At 33.8% G+C, this 17,424-nt stretch overlaps 1 protein-coding gene across 1 annotated transcript; it reads left to right on the forward strand.

The window, feature by feature from the left end:
* The first annotated feature begins 8,561 nt into the window (after positions 1–8,561).
* Positions 8,562–17,136, forward strand: LOC129001302 (E3 ubiquitin-protein ligase RNF170-like). The gene is made up of 3 exons (XM_054428555.1): positions 8,562–8,667; positions 8,792–9,697; positions 16,771–17,136. The coding sequence occupies exon 2, from the start codon at positions 8,840–8,842 to the stop codon at positions 9,620–9,622; it is 783 nt and encodes a 260-aa protein (XP_054284530.1). The 5' UTR covers positions 8,562–8,667; positions 8,792–8,839; the 3' UTR covers positions 9,623–9,697; positions 16,771–17,136.
* Positions 17,137–17,424: the final 288 nt, after the last annotated feature.

Genomic DNA, 17,424 nt, shown 5'->3' on the forward strand with positions numbered 1-17,424 from the left:
AAAAGATTGTGCACTTTTCCTGACGCAAATTCCTATCAACCATATAGATTTTGCCTTATAGCTTCGTAATTCACTGGACTGCCGCAATCATATTTATACTGAGTATTCTACACATTGTATATTCCCATTAGAATACCTCAAAGTTGATGTGATGGGCTCAGGAAAAAGATTGTGCACTTTTCCTGATGCGAGTTCCTATCAACCATATACATTTTGCCATATAACTTCGTAATTCACTGGACTGCCGCAATCATACTCATACTGATTATTCTATACATTGTATATTAGCATTAGAATACATCAAAGTTGATGTGATGGGCTTAGGAAAAAGATTGTGCACTTTTCCTGATGCGATGTCCTATCAACCATATACATTTTGCCATATAACTTCGTAATTTACTGGACTGCCTCAATCATATTTATACTGAGTGTTCTACACATTGTATATTACCATTAGAATACCTCAAAGTTTATGTGATGGGCTTAGGAAAAAGATTGTGCACTTTTCCTGATGCGAGTTCCTATCAACCATATACATTTTGCCATATAACTTCGTAATTCACTGGACTGCCGCAATCATATTTATACTGAGTATTCTACACATTGTATATTCCCATTAGAATACCTCAAAGTTGATGTGATGGGCTCAGGAAAAAGATTGTGCACTTTTCCTGATGCGAGTTCCTATCAACCATATACATTTTGCCATATAACTTCGTAATTCACTGGACTGCCGCAATCATATTTATACTGAGTATTCTACACACTGTATATTACCATTAGAATACCTCAAAGTTGATGTGATGGGCTCAGGAAAAAGATTGTGCACTTTTCCTGATGCGAGTTCCTATCAACCATATACATTTTGCCATATAACTTCGTAATTCACTGGACTGCCTCAATCATATTTATACTGAGTATTCTACACATTGTACATTACCATTAGAATACCTCAAAGTTGATGTGATGGGCTTAGGAAAAAGATTGTGCACTTTTTCTTGATACGAGTTACTATCAACCATTTACATTTTGCCTTATAGCTTCGTAATTCACTGGACTGCCTCAATCATATTTATACTGAGTATTCTACACATTGTATATTACCATTAGAATAGCTCAAAGTTGATGTGATGGGCTTGGGAAAAAAGATTATGCACTTTTTATGTTCGGAGTTTTAATTGATCGCGTTATGTTAAGCCATAGCTACGTATAATGTACACTACGGTCTCAAATATGCCTTTTAAAATACGTCAATTAATTAGTTTTAACTTGTATACACGTTTTATCAATGCATAATTGACATTATATAAATATAAAAACATCATTTCGCACCGTATTGTCATTGAATTGTGTTTCCGACATCCCTGCAAAACACGTTTGTGGCGTCCGCAGGAGTACCAACCCACATCTATTACAAATCGAAAAAGCGCCGATGAAAAGAGCCGCTAACTTCACGACGGTGATTCGGTTGTGTGTCGAAGAATATCGAACATGTTGTAAGTCGTATCTGAATAATAGAGTAGAGATCGATGCGTATCTGTAATCGCATTGCATCGCATCGCACTCGCACCGCAGGGTCTGACTTAGGGGAGGTACGAATGAGGCATTTAGTTCAAAATTCCTCCGTGAACAGCGCTGTAGTAGAGAGCCCTTTGGCAATGAAGGTTTACTAATCGCAAAAATAGTTCTGTTCATAAAATAAAATTATAAATGTCTCAAATTCAATTTTATAATTTTTTAATTATAAAATTAAACTATCATAACCTAACCGAACTAACCAAACTTGCTGATAAAGAAATAATATAACAAAAGTTTAGTAATCGGAAAAATAATTCTGTTTATTAAATAAAACTAGAATTTGCTCAATTAAAATTTTATAATCACTTAATAATAAAATTAAACTGTAATAACCGAACCAAACCAACCAAACTTGCTGATAATAAAAAAATCTTGGATAAAAAGTTAATGCCACCAACAGGATTCGAACCCGGGACCTACAGTATATCAGCCCGGTGCGCTAACCATTAGACCACCGAGGCCGACGGCTACCGACCGTTTTGTACGGTAATGGCGTTCCCTCAGCTAATAAGAAGCCCACAGCCGTCATCGTAGCCTCTTCTATACCTCCCCTGAGTAAATACCATATTTTGAGCATTTAACATTGTTCAAAGAGTAATATTGCGTTAGTTGCCAAATTTGGTTGTTCGTTCAATGATAAAATATTTCCTATCCTGTACGTCATCGGAGTTATTATTAAAATGTTATATGGTATCTCTTCCTTTGGTAGAACCTTTAAATAGTATTTAAATCGTATTGGTGGATCTTGTAGTTAAACATTTCCGCGACTTCATCAGTGTTTGAGAAAAAATATATGTTTGTTGAGAAGACACGTTCCAACTCCAAAGGGAGTTATACCTTTATACCATACATCCATCGCTGACCAGTAATGACTGGATAGATTTCGTCAAAAAAAGTTTAAAGTGTTAATACTTTAGAATTGGTTAACATGGCAGTAGGTCATGAGATCCATTCATCGCTTTCCTCAACAAAATATTCACTAATGGAATAGAGAGGCCGTGACTTTAGTAGTTCTTCGACTTTCTTTTTAAAATTCCTGAGAGGGAGTGACTTTATGTTCTTGTCCAGATGGTTGTAGAGCCTAATGCCAAGGACAGGATAGCAGTCTTTTTGCTTGCTCAGCCTGCAGAAAGGAATGTTTAAAATTTCTCCTCTTCTGGTGTTGTAATCATGAAGTTGGTTTCTGCAGCTGAGGTTGCCTATGTTTTCCTTAACATGCACCAGACAGTTGTAAATAAATTGACTGTAAACAGTCATCACTCCTAAGTCACGGAACAGTGGTTTGCAATGTTCATGCCTTGCGCTGGATGTTATGGCTCTTATAGCAGCCTTTTATGAGTTTTCAGAATAGTTCTTGTTTCCGAAGCGTGCCCCCAGACGATGACACCGTAGCTCATTAGGCTGTGGAAGAGGCCATAATAGGCTAATTTTAAGTAGGTATCAGTGACCAAGTTTTTTAGCTTCCTTAGAAGGAAAACTGTTCTAGAAAGTCTGGCATCTAACTCACCTATGTGTTTATCCCAAGTCAACTTGCCATCCAGCCAAAAACCAAGCAGTTTCACAGGTTGTTGTTGTGGATTCTGATGTTTAAGACTGCATATCAGCTCCTGGGTCTTGTCATTGTTTATTTTTAGCTTGTTATTAGAGAACCAAGCTTTAGCTCCGTCAAGGATTTCAAGGGTTCCACTTTTCAGTTGGTCCAAGTCACTACTACTTGTGATGAGGGTAGTGTCATCGGCGAAGAACAAAGTTCTTCCCTCAGTCCCCAGGTCATTAATATAAATGAGGAAGAGCACAGGTCCAAGAATAGATCCGGGTCCGCGGAATTGGCTAACTCTGGAACTCGCTAACCCCATGTTAAATGCCCTATCTTCAAATTTGGTCGATGAGAGGAACTCGCTAACTTGTTCGGTTTCGGAATTGGCTAACTCCGGAACCCGCTAACCCGCTCTAGAGCCGGGTTAGCGAATTCCGTCCTCGTACGGAAGTCGCTAACTCGGTCCCTCGGCGGAACTCGCTAACTCCCAATCAGAAGCCTCGCGGGCCGTCCAATGGGAGCCAAGCACGAATATTTTTGGCCAGTGTTGCCGAAAGTGTAGTACCTATATCGTATCGGCACCATAATGTAGTATCCTACGCTTAATTAGGAGTAAAAGCAACGTAGTCGATAAAATAAATATATTTTGAAGTATGTTTAACCACAGAGAAGTTCTTATGATTATTAGGGTGGAAAATGCATTATGGTCTTACCATAGACTAACCAACACAAGTAAACTTTACATCCCATTGTAAACTTTGAAGCTCGTTTTTCGTGTCTAGTTCATGTCCGGTGACACTGATCGCTAGTGTCGACAAAATTGTGTTTCTATTATTTTATAGTTAACTTCATGATTTGTTCCTTACTGTTTGGTTATATAACTAGGGGACGTGTTATTAGTTGTGATTAGAACGTTTTATTTGGTTAAACGAGGTTTTAAATTACTGAAAACAAGAAACAATTGTAAACAAAACACGACCTCTAAAGACAGTACACCGGACAGAACTAACAATACAACTGTCTTCAGATCATCCATAAGGATGAGAAATGTACTAATATAAGGGAGTATGTTTTATATGTGGGTTTCTTACTTAAATAGTAGCTTATTGGTATGAAAAAGATAAAAATGCACATTTAATTTGGATCTATTACATGTTATGAAATATCTATTTTCGTAGTCCGCCATTTGTTTCTTTTATTCGAATAAATACCATTTTGTGAACTTCTGCAAATAAAATTTTTGAGTTCGTATTTTATATACTGGGCTTGTAGTAACCTTAAATCATAAATCATAATAAAAATTACACGTTAAACGTCATTACAGAATTACATTGTAGTGGTTATGTATTTTTAAATAGAGCTATATTGAATTTAAATAAATATTTATCAATACATTATAAAGTGGTAGGCCTAATGTATTCATGGATTGCATTAAAAGTTAGTCTATGCATAAATACAACTTGTAAATTTCTTTTATCGTAGGCTATTAGTGTAGAACCCGGGTCATCCTCTTAATTTTGTTGAATTAATATTAATTTTACGTCTTTCAGTAGGCTTACTTTTTAAAAGTCTGGAGTTTTTTTCCAGGCTGATTCTATCTTATCCAAAAACAAAGCTATTGTCTATTGTGTAGCTCAGTACTGGGGAACGGTGAACCGAGCAATGGCTTGGTATAGTTTATATCGTTTGTGAAAGCAATATAAAGGAAACCCAACACTCAAATCAGGAAAATCCGTCAATTAGTTTATTAAAAATCGTGAATTAAAATAACCCTGTCACGTTTTATTATATGAATATTATATCTTCTTCTATTTTTTACTAGTGGTGCTTAGGTGTACAATCTAAAGACTGTTTTAAAACATGTAACATTATTGCTAAAAAATTCAACACATTTTAGAATTAGGCAACTATTTACTAGTAGGCCTACAATGCTTTGGTTCAAACTATTAGGCCTGGATAAAAACTTAGTCTATGTCATCATATTTGTACACGTAGGTTGGACGGTTCAACGACGACATTTAATTTAAAATCTATGAATTAATTATGAAAGTTACGATGGTTGATGACTGTATTAATTAATGGTTTTGGTTTATTACGACATTACAATTAAATCTGATTTCCGTGTTTAAGAACTTGCGTGCATTTTAGCTTATTTTCGTAGAGGTTTAATTATTTATTACCAATTAAACTAAATTTTGAATATTTTTCATATTCTATTATTTTCTTTTATACTGATGGCATTTATATTTAAGATCGAAATCATAAACATTTAACTGGCCATTGTACAGTTTAATAAAAAACACTTTTTCATGATTTTTTAATTGTTTTTTAATTACTTTGGGCTAGTTATCTGTTAAAGGTGGAATTGATAACAAAAAAAAATAACATTTACTGTATCTTTATAGACACTGACATTTTGAAATACGGCAGTGTACGATTATTTTGTCGTACAAGGTTGGCAACGCTCCGAGCAGTGGGCGCGGCCGGGTTAGCGACTTCCAGAGTTAGCGAATTCCGCCGCGAGACAAAATCGAGTTAGCGGGTTCCGGAGTTAGCCAATTCCTGATTGAGACGGTTAGCCAGTTCCAGAGTTAGCCAGTTCCGCCACACGACCGAGTTAGCGAGTTCCTGAGTTAGCCAATTCCTACGTCTCTAGGGGGGTCCGCGGAATTGGCTAACTCTGGAACTCGCTAACCCCATGTTAAATGCCCTATCTTCAAATTTGGTCGATGAGAGGAACTCGCTAACTTGTTCGGTTTCGGAATTGGCTAACTCCGGAACCCGCTAACCCGCTCTAAAGCCGGGTTAGCGAATTCCGTCCTCGTACGGAAGTCGCTAACTCGGTCCCTCGGCGGAACTCGCTAACTCCCAATCAGAAGCCTCGCGGGCCGTCCAATGGGAGCCAAGCACGAATATTTTTGGCCAGTGTTGCCGAAAGTGTACTACCTATATCGTATCGGTACCATAATGTCGTATCCTACGATTAATTAGGAGTAAGAACAACGTAGTCGATAAAATAAATATATTTCGAAGTATGTTTAACATTATTCTTATGGTTATTAGGGTGGAAAATGCATTATAGTCTTACCATAGACTAACCAACACAAGTAAACATTACATCCCTTTGTAAACTTTGAAGCTCGTTTTTCGTGTCTAGTTCATGTCCGGTGACACTGATCGCTAGTGTCGACAAAATTGTGTTTCTATCATTTTATAGTTAACTTCATGATTTGTTCCTTACTGTTTGGTTATATAACTAGGGGACGTGTTATTAGTTGTGATTAGAACGTTTTATTTGGTTAAACGAGGTTTTAAATTACTAAAAACAAGAAACAATTGTAAACAAAACACGACCTCTAAAGACAGTGCACCGGACAGAACTAACAATACAACTGTCTTCAGATGATCCATAAGGATTAGAAATGTACTAATATAAGGGAGTATGTTTTATATGTGGGTTTCTTACTTAAATAGTAGCTTATTGGTATGAAAAAGATAAAAATGCACATTTAATTTGGATCTATTACATGTTATGAAATATCTATTTTCGTAGTCTGCCATTTGTTTCTTTTATTCGAATAAATACCATTTTGTGAACTTCTGCAAATAAAATTTTTGAGTTCGTATTTTATATACTGGGCTTGTAGTAACCTTAAATCATAAATCATAATAAAATTTACACGTTGAACGTCATTACAGAATTACATTGTAGTGGTTACGCATTTTTAAATAGAGCTATTGAATTTAAATAAATATTTATCAATACATTATAAAGTGGTAGGCCTAATGTATTCATGGATTGCATTAAAAGTTGGTCTATGCATAAATACAACTTGTAAATTTCTTTTATCGTAGGCTATTAGTGTAGAACCCGGGTCATCCTCTTAATTTTGTTGAATTAATATTAATTTTACGTCTTTCAGTAGGCTTACTTTTTAAAAGTCTGGAGTTTTTTTTCCAGGCTGGTTCTATCTTATCCAAAAACAAAGCTATTGTCTATTGTGTAGCTCAGTACTGGGGAACAGTGAACCGAGCAATGGCTTGCTATAGTTTATATCGTTTGTGAAAGCAATATAAAGGAAACCCAACACTCAAATCAGGAAAATCCGTCAATTAGTTTATTAAAAATCGTGATTTAAAATAACCCTGTCACGTTTTATTATATGAATATTATATCTTCTCCTATTTTTTACTAGTGGTGCTTAGGTGTACAATCTAAAAACTGGTTTAAAACATGTAACATTATTGCTAAAAAATTCAACACATTTTAGAATTAGGCAACTATTTACTAGTAGGCCTACAATGCTTTGGTTCAAACTATTAGGCCTAGATAATAACTTAGTCTATGTCATCATATGTGTACACGTAAGTTGGACGGTTCAAAGACGAACATTAAATTTAAAATCTATGAACTAATTATGAAAGTTACGATGGTTGATGACTGTATTAATTAATGGTTTTGGTTTATTACGACATTACAATTAAATCTGTTTTCCGTGTTTAAGAACTTGCGTGTATTTTAGCTTAATTTCGTAGAGGTTTAATTATTTATTACCAATTAAACTAAATTTTGAATATTTTTCATATTCTATTATTTTCTTTTATACTGATGGCATTTATATTTAAGATCGAAATCATAAACATTTAACTGGCCATTGCACAGTTTAATAAAAAACATTTTTTCATGATTTTTTAATTGTCTTTTAATTACTTTGGGCTAGTTATCTGTTAAAAGTGGAATTGATAACAAAAAACAATAACATTTACTGTATCTTTATAGACACTGACATTTTTAAATACGGCAGTGTACGATTATTTTGTCGTACAAGGTTGGCACCGCTCCGAGCAGTGGGCGCGGCCGGGTTAGCGACTTCCAGAGTTAGCGAATTCCGCCGCGAGACAAAATCGAGTTAGCGGGTTCCGGAGTTAGCCAATTCCTGACTGAGACGGTTAGCCAGTTCCAGAGTTAGCCAGTTCCGCCACACGACCGAGTTAGCGAGTTCCTGAGTTAGCCAATTCCTACGTCTCGCATAGGGTTAAGTTTGTCATGAGTTTGTTGTCGAAGGCATCATTTATCTTTGTTATTAGATTTAACAAAGCGGTGGTCGTTATATCCGTTACAGTGTAAGTTTGATTTGTAGTATCACATCTTGCCTTGATTTTTTATTGTTATTTTTTTGTAATGTATGAATGTAATGGGTTTCCCGTTGGAATAAATAAATAAATAATATACATTAACGTTGAACTAGTTTTGTTTTTTCTACGCTATGGGATGGAGTATTTTTTTTTTTTTTTTTGGATATGGGATGAAAAGACCGTGAGACACTCAATTACAATCATCAGTCATGTGCAAAATAAACATATATACAGAATGCAATCAAAGTTGTTTTATTAACGAACGTTGGCATCAATGCTGTATCAAAACAAACCTTGCAGTTTAGCAGACGTACAATTTTAACTTTAACCTTTCTTTACCTATCTCTTATTATTTTTAGCATTAGCTGTAGTTTCTTGATAATTTTATCATTATGATTGTGATACTCCGTTTTCAGGTTAAATAAATTGTTATTTTTGCTAAACATATAACAAAGTCGGACCGTTATATCAATTTTCAAAATATGTAAATAGGCCTAGGCCTAGTAGTGTAGTTCTAGTAATTCAATCTGGTGTTTTCAGGTACTTACATTAACTTAGCCTAAACTCTTAAACAACTCAAACTAAAAAATGGAAACCAGTCCCGACAATAAATTTGTAATGACTAGAATTTTTGATTTGTTTTCTATTGAAGGAGTTGATGGTGAAGTAGTTGTGGCATTTTTTGTGATCATCGTGACTTCCTCAGTTTTTGTGTTTAAATGTATGAAACAATTGAAGCAAACTTTGGAAGAAAATCAAAGAGATGCTAGTTTGCTTGTGCAACCTCCACAGCCTAGTTATAACAGATCTGAAGAGCCATGCCCAGTTTGTTTTGGCTCCATAAATTTTGCAGTTGAAACTGATTGCTTCCATTTATTCTGTGGTACTTGCCTGCTGGGGCTAATACAGTATGCTCGCCACAGGACTTTCAACTGTCCAGTGTGTAGAACTCGGGTTGCAATGTTGTACCCAGTGTTTTCTGTCGACGAGTATGGACATGATAGACAAACAGACTTAGGACACACCAGGGACAACCTGATCAGTGAGATTCAAGAATACAACATACTTTTCTCTGTTAGAAATCGTACGCTCTTGCAAACTGTGTTTGAACTTCCAGTTTTTGTAAGGCGCTTATGGAGATCTTTCAATAACCCTAATGATATTGTGGTTCAAAATCGAATGAAAACCTTATTATACATCATTATGTTTGCTGTAGCCTCATATATACTGTTCCCAAATGATTTATTCCCTGAAGTGCATTTTGGAATTCTAGGTTTTTTGGACGATTTTTTAGTTCTTACAGTATCTTTAATTTATTTAACAAGTGTCTATCGTAGTTTATTTTTTAATTTGGAAACTCCACACGGTTGAAATTTAATAAATACTATAGGCCTACCAACATCTTAGATGCTACCTACAAGATATGTATCCAAATCCAACTAAAAGGTAGGTTCTTGAAAACTTTATCTTTTTTGATATTTTATCTTCTATTTTACCTTTTAAAAAGGTGCACCAATGTATCATTTAGTGGCTGCACAGTTGTTTTACTGACTTCGGTAATACTATTTTAAAGCTGTATTTTTTATTCCCCAGCCAACCAATTGCAAATTGGATAAGTTAGTTATTAGAACAGATGGGCCAAAAACACGGAATTTACTGTCCTGTTCGTGGTTGAAATACACCATTTCCTAAAACTATTTTTTTCTCATTTCTACCATTCTGCGTTATACCGTACCTGTATTCCTGTGTAACAATAGCTTAAAGTTTCTAATAGGCTACACTTTACTTGACGTCCTACACTCATTCGATTGTTTTTTTCGATTCGATATTTTCATTCGATAGGTACCGTCAAGCGGGGTAATTCTGACCCCCCAGGGGTAACATTGACCCCGGGGTCAATTATTTTTATTATATTCTTTTTTAAATAGTAGGTTATAAATAAATTGAAAATAAAAAATATGATACATTTCAGTAGTTTGGTAGCAATTTGAAAACAAATAATATTTAGCAGAAATTAGTTTTATAACAATACAAAAAAATTATAATACAATCATCTACAATACCCTGTATAATTTCATAACAAAAAACTTTTTCAGCCCAGCAAAAACTGTTGGTTCTGGCACTGTCAGGATTTTATATGGTAAAATATATATGTTTTTAGGAATATTTGAGCACTTATTACAAGCAAATAAAGAAAATTAAATAAATTAATAATTATTTTTTAAGGCCTTGTAACATTGACCCCTTATTTTTTTTGCCTTCGGATAACTTTGACCCCTCGTTATAATTCCAAGTTACTAATTAGTAATAAGCCTACACATAATTTTTATTAATTCTGGTATATTTAATTTAATTGATTTATGAATATAATGTAATAGACCTACTAAAAATGTTGATTTATAATTGTTTTATTTTTATCTATGAAGTTGAGGTAAAAGCAATCTGTGGAAAGCGAGGAAAACAACACTTTAACCAGGTCTTTGCCTGTTAAGTTAAAAAAATCAACAGTTTGTTGAAGTAATGTGACTTAATTCTGTTGACACTAACTATGGGGACAAATTTACATCCAAAAGAAAATTATGTGTTTTCTATTCTGCCCCATCTGTAGATCTGATTGGTAAGTAGCCGGGAACTCTGGAATCTAATGGGCGCAAAATTTTCTATAACTTATTGGAAGGGTTTGAGTACAGGAAATTTAATGATTTTAGTCACTAATAACTTGTAGTTTTGATGTTTTACCTTGGTGTTACATCCTAATCATGTGATAAAAAAAATTGCTAATTTGATTTATTCCATTATTATAGCCTAGGTGAGTTCATAAAAAAATTTTTATGTTCACTCCTTGATGTTGTTACCACTCTATTGTTCTTAAGTGAATCGCTTATTTGAGAAACAACACATATCCACAAAATAAAACTTTCGGAAAACAAAAAAAAACATATTTGCAACTAAATTGCTTAAATAATTTAGTTATATTATATTTGTATACATAACTAACGTCATTCTAATATGTTTTATCAACTTATTTCTTTAATAATTTATTTTAATATTTTTTTATAAAATAAAAAAAAAATGGAGATGTGTGGTTTCTCAAATAAATTGAGAAAAGGATATAATATAAATAGATTGTTAGTTGTTTAAAATTACACAATTTATTAAACATGTCATGAATATGTTTTCTGAGTTGGTTAAAGCCTACATAGAGTCAAATCTGTCCATTTTTCATACCTTCAATCATCCAGTTCTTCGTTTTGGAGTGTTTCATTTTCTTCGTTGCCTTGGTGTGTTGGCCACTCATAAATTTCTTTCCAAAACTCTTGAATATCTTCATCCTGAGGTAAACAATTAGCTATCTTCTTAAGATCCAACATTTTTTTAACATTAATAGGGACTTTTCCACTAGGGTAGGCCTTTTTGGGTGGTTCACTAGGCGATTCCAAGCGAGACGAAAGGCAAAACTTGTGTTGTACGATGCAGTCAATGAACTCTCTGGTATACACTGTTCCTTTTTCTTGAGAATTGTATGTCAAATGCCTAAAATTGCTTATGTTGAAATGCACCTTTTGATCCTTGGGCACATGACGTCCTCTTGACGATTCAGATATTGTATTTCTTTTAGCGAATTTCCCTATAGGGAAGTAGCTATTACCGTAGGTCTCATGGTAAGACTTAGGCCCGGGACCGATTTACTTTTTCGTTTCGATGTCCCCAGAGGCCAAAAACACCATTCGTTCAAATTTTTATATATGTATATATATATATATATATATATATATATATATATGTGTCCGTGAACACGATAACTTGAGTAATTTTTATCTGATTTTGATGAAATTTGGTTTGAAGGTGTAAGGCGGGATAAACTTGAATGAGTTCGCGATCCAGCATGATCGGACCATGGGAACAGGGTTTTATGGGGGGTTTTATGGGGTAAAAATTGGTTTTTCTCACTTTTGACCCTCAAAACACAAAATTTCCCAATTTTTCTCTAAACCTTCTTAAAGAGCTTAAAAAAACAAACAATTCAGTATATCAAAGTGTTTTTGTACGGTTATTGGTTACGGAGAAAACTAAAAAAATTGTAAATTAAAAATCCCCGTGTTATTCTTATGGAGAATATTGAAAAATGTTGTAGTTTGCTTGTTTATGGATATCTTTTGATCAAACTTGGCAAATATATATTTATTTTATACTAAGCAATAATTATTTTACTTAAAACACACACTTTATTAGTTTCCTTGTAGCAGCAAACCTAGGTACTCGTTAAACCTAATTTTATTGAAATAGATCAATTGAAAAGCAATTCAGCCAAATGGAAATTCGCTTAGACAGCAGGTTAGCTGCGGCGGGGGTATTATAGAATGGTTTCCACCATGATTTGAAATCAAAGATGTCTTCGGTCTGAGGAACTGTTACCATAAAATTCATCTTATCGCTTGAGGTAATGATTTGCTCAACATACTCACGTAAGGTGTAGGTTCTATCTACAGTCTTTAATTTCCTTTTGATGACACTAAAGTCCCGGTCACAAGGAAGATATGAATGGCCACGCACAGGAAAAAATTGGGTAATTTCACTAAACCTTTTCCGGTCCGTCAAAGAAAGTAGGTAGCGTACCACTGTATTATTTTTCACCTGTCCACCGCAACCATCAGAGAAAACATACAATTTTTGTATTTCTTTGGGTAGAGACTCCACATATTCATTTAAAAATGATACAACCTCATTAGGTCCCTTTTTGGCCATACCTTCATGATAAACATAGATGTTTGCTTTACCTGTTTTTAAATCATGTATGCTTAAAACATTGACAGTTAACTGTCGTAGGTAAAATACGTCTTGGATAGGAATATGTGGCAGCTCCAAGTTTTGCATGTAATCCAGGCAAACAGCGGCAGAATTGTTGCTATTTTTCACAGTTTTTTTCACTTCACCTAATTTTTTGAAAAACTTTTTAGCCCTTCTAATGTGTACTATTTTCTCTGCTGCTGCAGCTAGCTTTGCTCTGTCATTCAACCTCACGCTTTTAATTTTAACACCAAGTTCTTCGCAGGCTACGCATGTGTCTATTTGTGGCCTTCCGAATGGAAATCCATACTTTTCTTTGTATAGCTTATAGTAAAAATTGTACTTCACATCTTTTACCATATCTGGATACTTGTCCAAAAACAACTTATACATAACCTTAACATTAAGCCTCTCGCTTAAATAGTTTAAAATTTTATTGCTGTAGTGGGATGATTTGAGTGGGAATGACTGTATATGATTACATACCGTCTGAATCACTTGGTCTGATTTTGCATTGCCTGGTCTCTGCTTTCCACGCATATCTATAGGTGATTTGCCCTGAGACAACAAAGTGTACAATCTTCGGATACGATTTTCTGAAATACCATGTATTGCTGCAAAAGCCTTTTTGCATACAGAATAAGCACCTGAACTACATGAAACTCGGTAAGTATAAGAATAAGACTTAGGCTTTGGATTTACTTCTTCCTTAGGCCTTCGTCGAGCAATTTCATGCAAAGTAATAAGGCTTTGCAAGTACGAGTCCTGTTCATTCTTAGTATTTAGGCTATAGAACCTATTATTTATTTCGTCCCTATCAGTAGAGTTCACTCTTTCAAAACACTTCATTGTACACAGACAGTCTACTCCTTTCTTGGTTAGAACAACATCTTTACCTTTCCAGTTTTTGTAGTTTATTCCTTTTACACGACACTCTTTTATTATTTCACACTTGTACTTAACACCTTTTACACCTTTCCTTCTCTTCTTAGGAATTTCCTCACTATCTGACATAATGAAAGTAAGTTAAAATGCAATAATAAAAAACGAAATAAGCTCTTTCACGAAATAAGTCATACATAACCTCAAAAGTGTAAGTAAACTGAAGACTGATTTCTGCACAGGCACAGCTGATTTCTGTTTGTTGGAGAAACCACACATGTCCAGGAGATGTGTGGTTTCTCAAATAAACGAAATATTAAGGACCATTTTAGTTTCCCTTAGCAACATAGGATTAGTGTTGTTTCTACACAAAACGATGTATTTACATTTAAAGAAGACATATTAGTTGAAAAGTGAAAATGTCAAAAAAATGGATATGTGTTGTTTCTCAAATAAGTGATTCAAGTAACATTGACCCCTTTTACAGGGGTCAAAGTTTCATTGTACACTAGTAACATTGACCCCAGTGCTTTATTATGTATAATTTTAGTATAATAAATGTAGGGGGTCAATGTCACCCCAAGACACGGGGTAACATTGACCCCTTTTATAATTTTTTTTATGACTAACATATGACAATAAAAAACAAAATAATACTGGTTGGCATTCACACAGTACCTGTATATAATTTAAAAAATATATTGTGAATATTAATCAATATCAACAAAAATTAATCAACAAAAACATCAAAAAAGGGGTCAATCTAACCCCGGTTGACGGTATATCGTTTGGTTAGTTAGGTTAGGTTAACCTTACCTAACTAACGATATATCGAATGAAGCAATCGATTAATCGATATATCGATCGATATTTTCATTCGAATGAGTGTAGGACGTCAAGTAAAGTAAAGCCTAGTAATATAATTACTAAGTTAAATTGGGAACATTCATCATATCGATGATTTTTTTTCTATCAGGCTATAGGCGGTATTGATATTTTAAATTGTTTCCCTTTAACCTTTCTGTTATAATATCTTCAAACATATTTAAATTACAATTGACAACTGATCTTGTTTCTAGGCAAAAATAATACGTTATGGATTAAGAAATAATGAAACTGTTCTAAACTAACCAAACCTAACTAACATAACTTGCTGAACCATTTCAAAATTTTGTCTTATAACAGAAAAAGCATGTGGGGAATATCAAACAGAATTTTAGAAACATTACTTACTTAACGTTAGTTTAGAACAATTTCATTTCAATGTAGGGTAGCCTAACTTAATACTTTTTAAAATTGTTTGTTGCAATATTTATTTATCGTAGTTGACAGCTGATGTTTCAATTAGTCTTACTGTATATATCGCATCATAAAACAAATTTCGATGTATCGAAAAAAAAATCATTAATAATAACAAATATTCCCTGTAACAGGAAAGTAGCCTACCCTAAATTGTTTGAACTTTTGACAGCTGCTTACATAATATGTTTAACATATTTTTAAATCATTGGAAAATAAAAGGGCACTTGAATTAATAATAGCCTACAGTTTTTTAAATTGTTATAGGCCTAGTCCGTTCACAAAATTTAGGCGGTTTTTAAAAGGGAAAGGTTTCCAGGGTTCCCTCACCACTTTTATTAGCTTAAATGTATCAGCTGATGAGCTGCCTGCTGTTTCATAGTTTGGGTGAAGTGGAGGGGATGGAATCGTTTCCCCTCAAACCGTCTAAATTTTGTGAACAGATTACCTATAAATAATATTTTTAAAATGCATGACTGTTTAAAACTCTTTGAACCTTGCACTGCAGAAGAGAATCCCTGATAGCACTTTAAGCGAATTTCCCATATAGGGAATAAGCTATTACCCTACTGTAGATCTCATGGTAAGACCTGGACCCGGGACCGATTTACTTTTTCGTTTTAATGTCCCCAGAGGCCAAAAACACCATCCGTTCAAATTCATATACAGTATAGGCTATGTATGTGTGTCCGTTAGCACGATAACTCGAGCAAAAATGATTAGATTTTGATGAAATTTGGTACAAATGTGTAAAACTACATTTATTCTAACGAGTTCGCAAACCAGCATGATCGGACCATGGGATCAGGGTTTTATGGGGTGAAAATTGGTTTTTCTAATTTTTGACCCTCAAAACATCAAATTTCCCAAATTCTCTCTAAACCATTTTAAAGAATAAAATAAAAAAAAAATAATTAGCTTAAGTATAACAAAGTGTTTTTGCAGAGTTAAGTTATTGGTTACCGAGGAAATTCAAAAAATGTTTTAAATTCCCATGTTATTCTTATAGAGAATATAAGTAAACTGTTGTAAATTGCTTGTTTATGGATATATTTTGATCAAACGATGCAACTGTATTTATTTTATACTAAGCTATTAATATAAAAACAAAAAATAAACACACAAATAGATTTAGTTGAAAATAAAATCAGGCAAATGGAAATTCACTTAGTCTGTAGGTTTGCTGCAGTGGGGGTATTTTCTATTTACTATGTAAGATACCTATAAAAATGTCAATGATTTGTTTGACGGGCAATAGCAATCAAGTTTCCGTAGCAAAATTAAATGATCGACAAATAGTTGGAGCTCTACTAATGTTCTAGGCCAAGGAATTTTAATTAGTAAAACTTAGTAGCCATTTTTATGTAAAGAAATGTAATCGGTGTATTGCCATTGAACTGATAAATACAGTAAATAAATTTGTGTTGTTCGATCATCCTGAGACGAACATATGTTGGCCATTTAAAATAGAATTTTGAAAATGTCTAAATAAATATAAATATAGTAATAAATATAGTAAATAGTACTAAGTCGGCCTATTTTATTTACAGGTTTCCACTCCAGGCATCTTCACTGAAACCTGTTTAGAAGAAAAACGCTAACAAAGTCAACTATTCTGCAGATTGAGAAGTTTCTGCTGTCATCCTAACCACTAGGACAGTAATATTATTTATATTTTACCAACCATTCAGTATAAACAAATCTGTAAAATTATTTCACTTGAAAATTCTTAATATTTACAGTAAACTTAACAGGTATTTTACTTGTTTTTATTACTGTAATAAATTCTTTCAACTGAAAAAAATGTTGTTTTCAGAACTCAAAAATGTAAGAAAAACACTTAAGGCCTACAGAAGATGTTATTGTGTTCAGTTTGTATACCGGTACATTTTCAATAAAGTAATGAATTTGTTAAAGGAGTATTTTATGTAGGCCTACAATACTATCACAGAATCTATCTATCTATCTTCTATATATATAATACGCTAAGCCGATTTTTGTGAACAGAACTCCTCCCTCATTTTTGAACCGATTTTGATGATTAAAGTGTCAAAAAATGGCCCTAATCTGTAGTTTTGCAAAGTGGTTTTCATTTTTTGAAATCGTTATTAGTTTGGGCAGGATATTCCATCAAAGTTGGGTTTTCTCCCATAAGATTACCTAACATGAGGGAATCTAAATATTTAATTGGAAACTTTGTCTCC

The sequence above is a fragment of the Macrosteles quadrilineatus genome, unplaced genomic scaffold (genome assembly GCF_028750875.1).
Source record: "Macrosteles quadrilineatus isolate MER2022 unplaced genomic scaffold, UCM_ALF_1.0 Scaffold_8__2_contigs__length_117827958, whole genome shotgun sequence".
Classification (NCBI taxonomy): Eukaryota; Metazoa; Arthropoda; class Insecta; order Hemiptera; family Cicadellidae; genus Macrosteles; species Macrosteles quadrilineatus.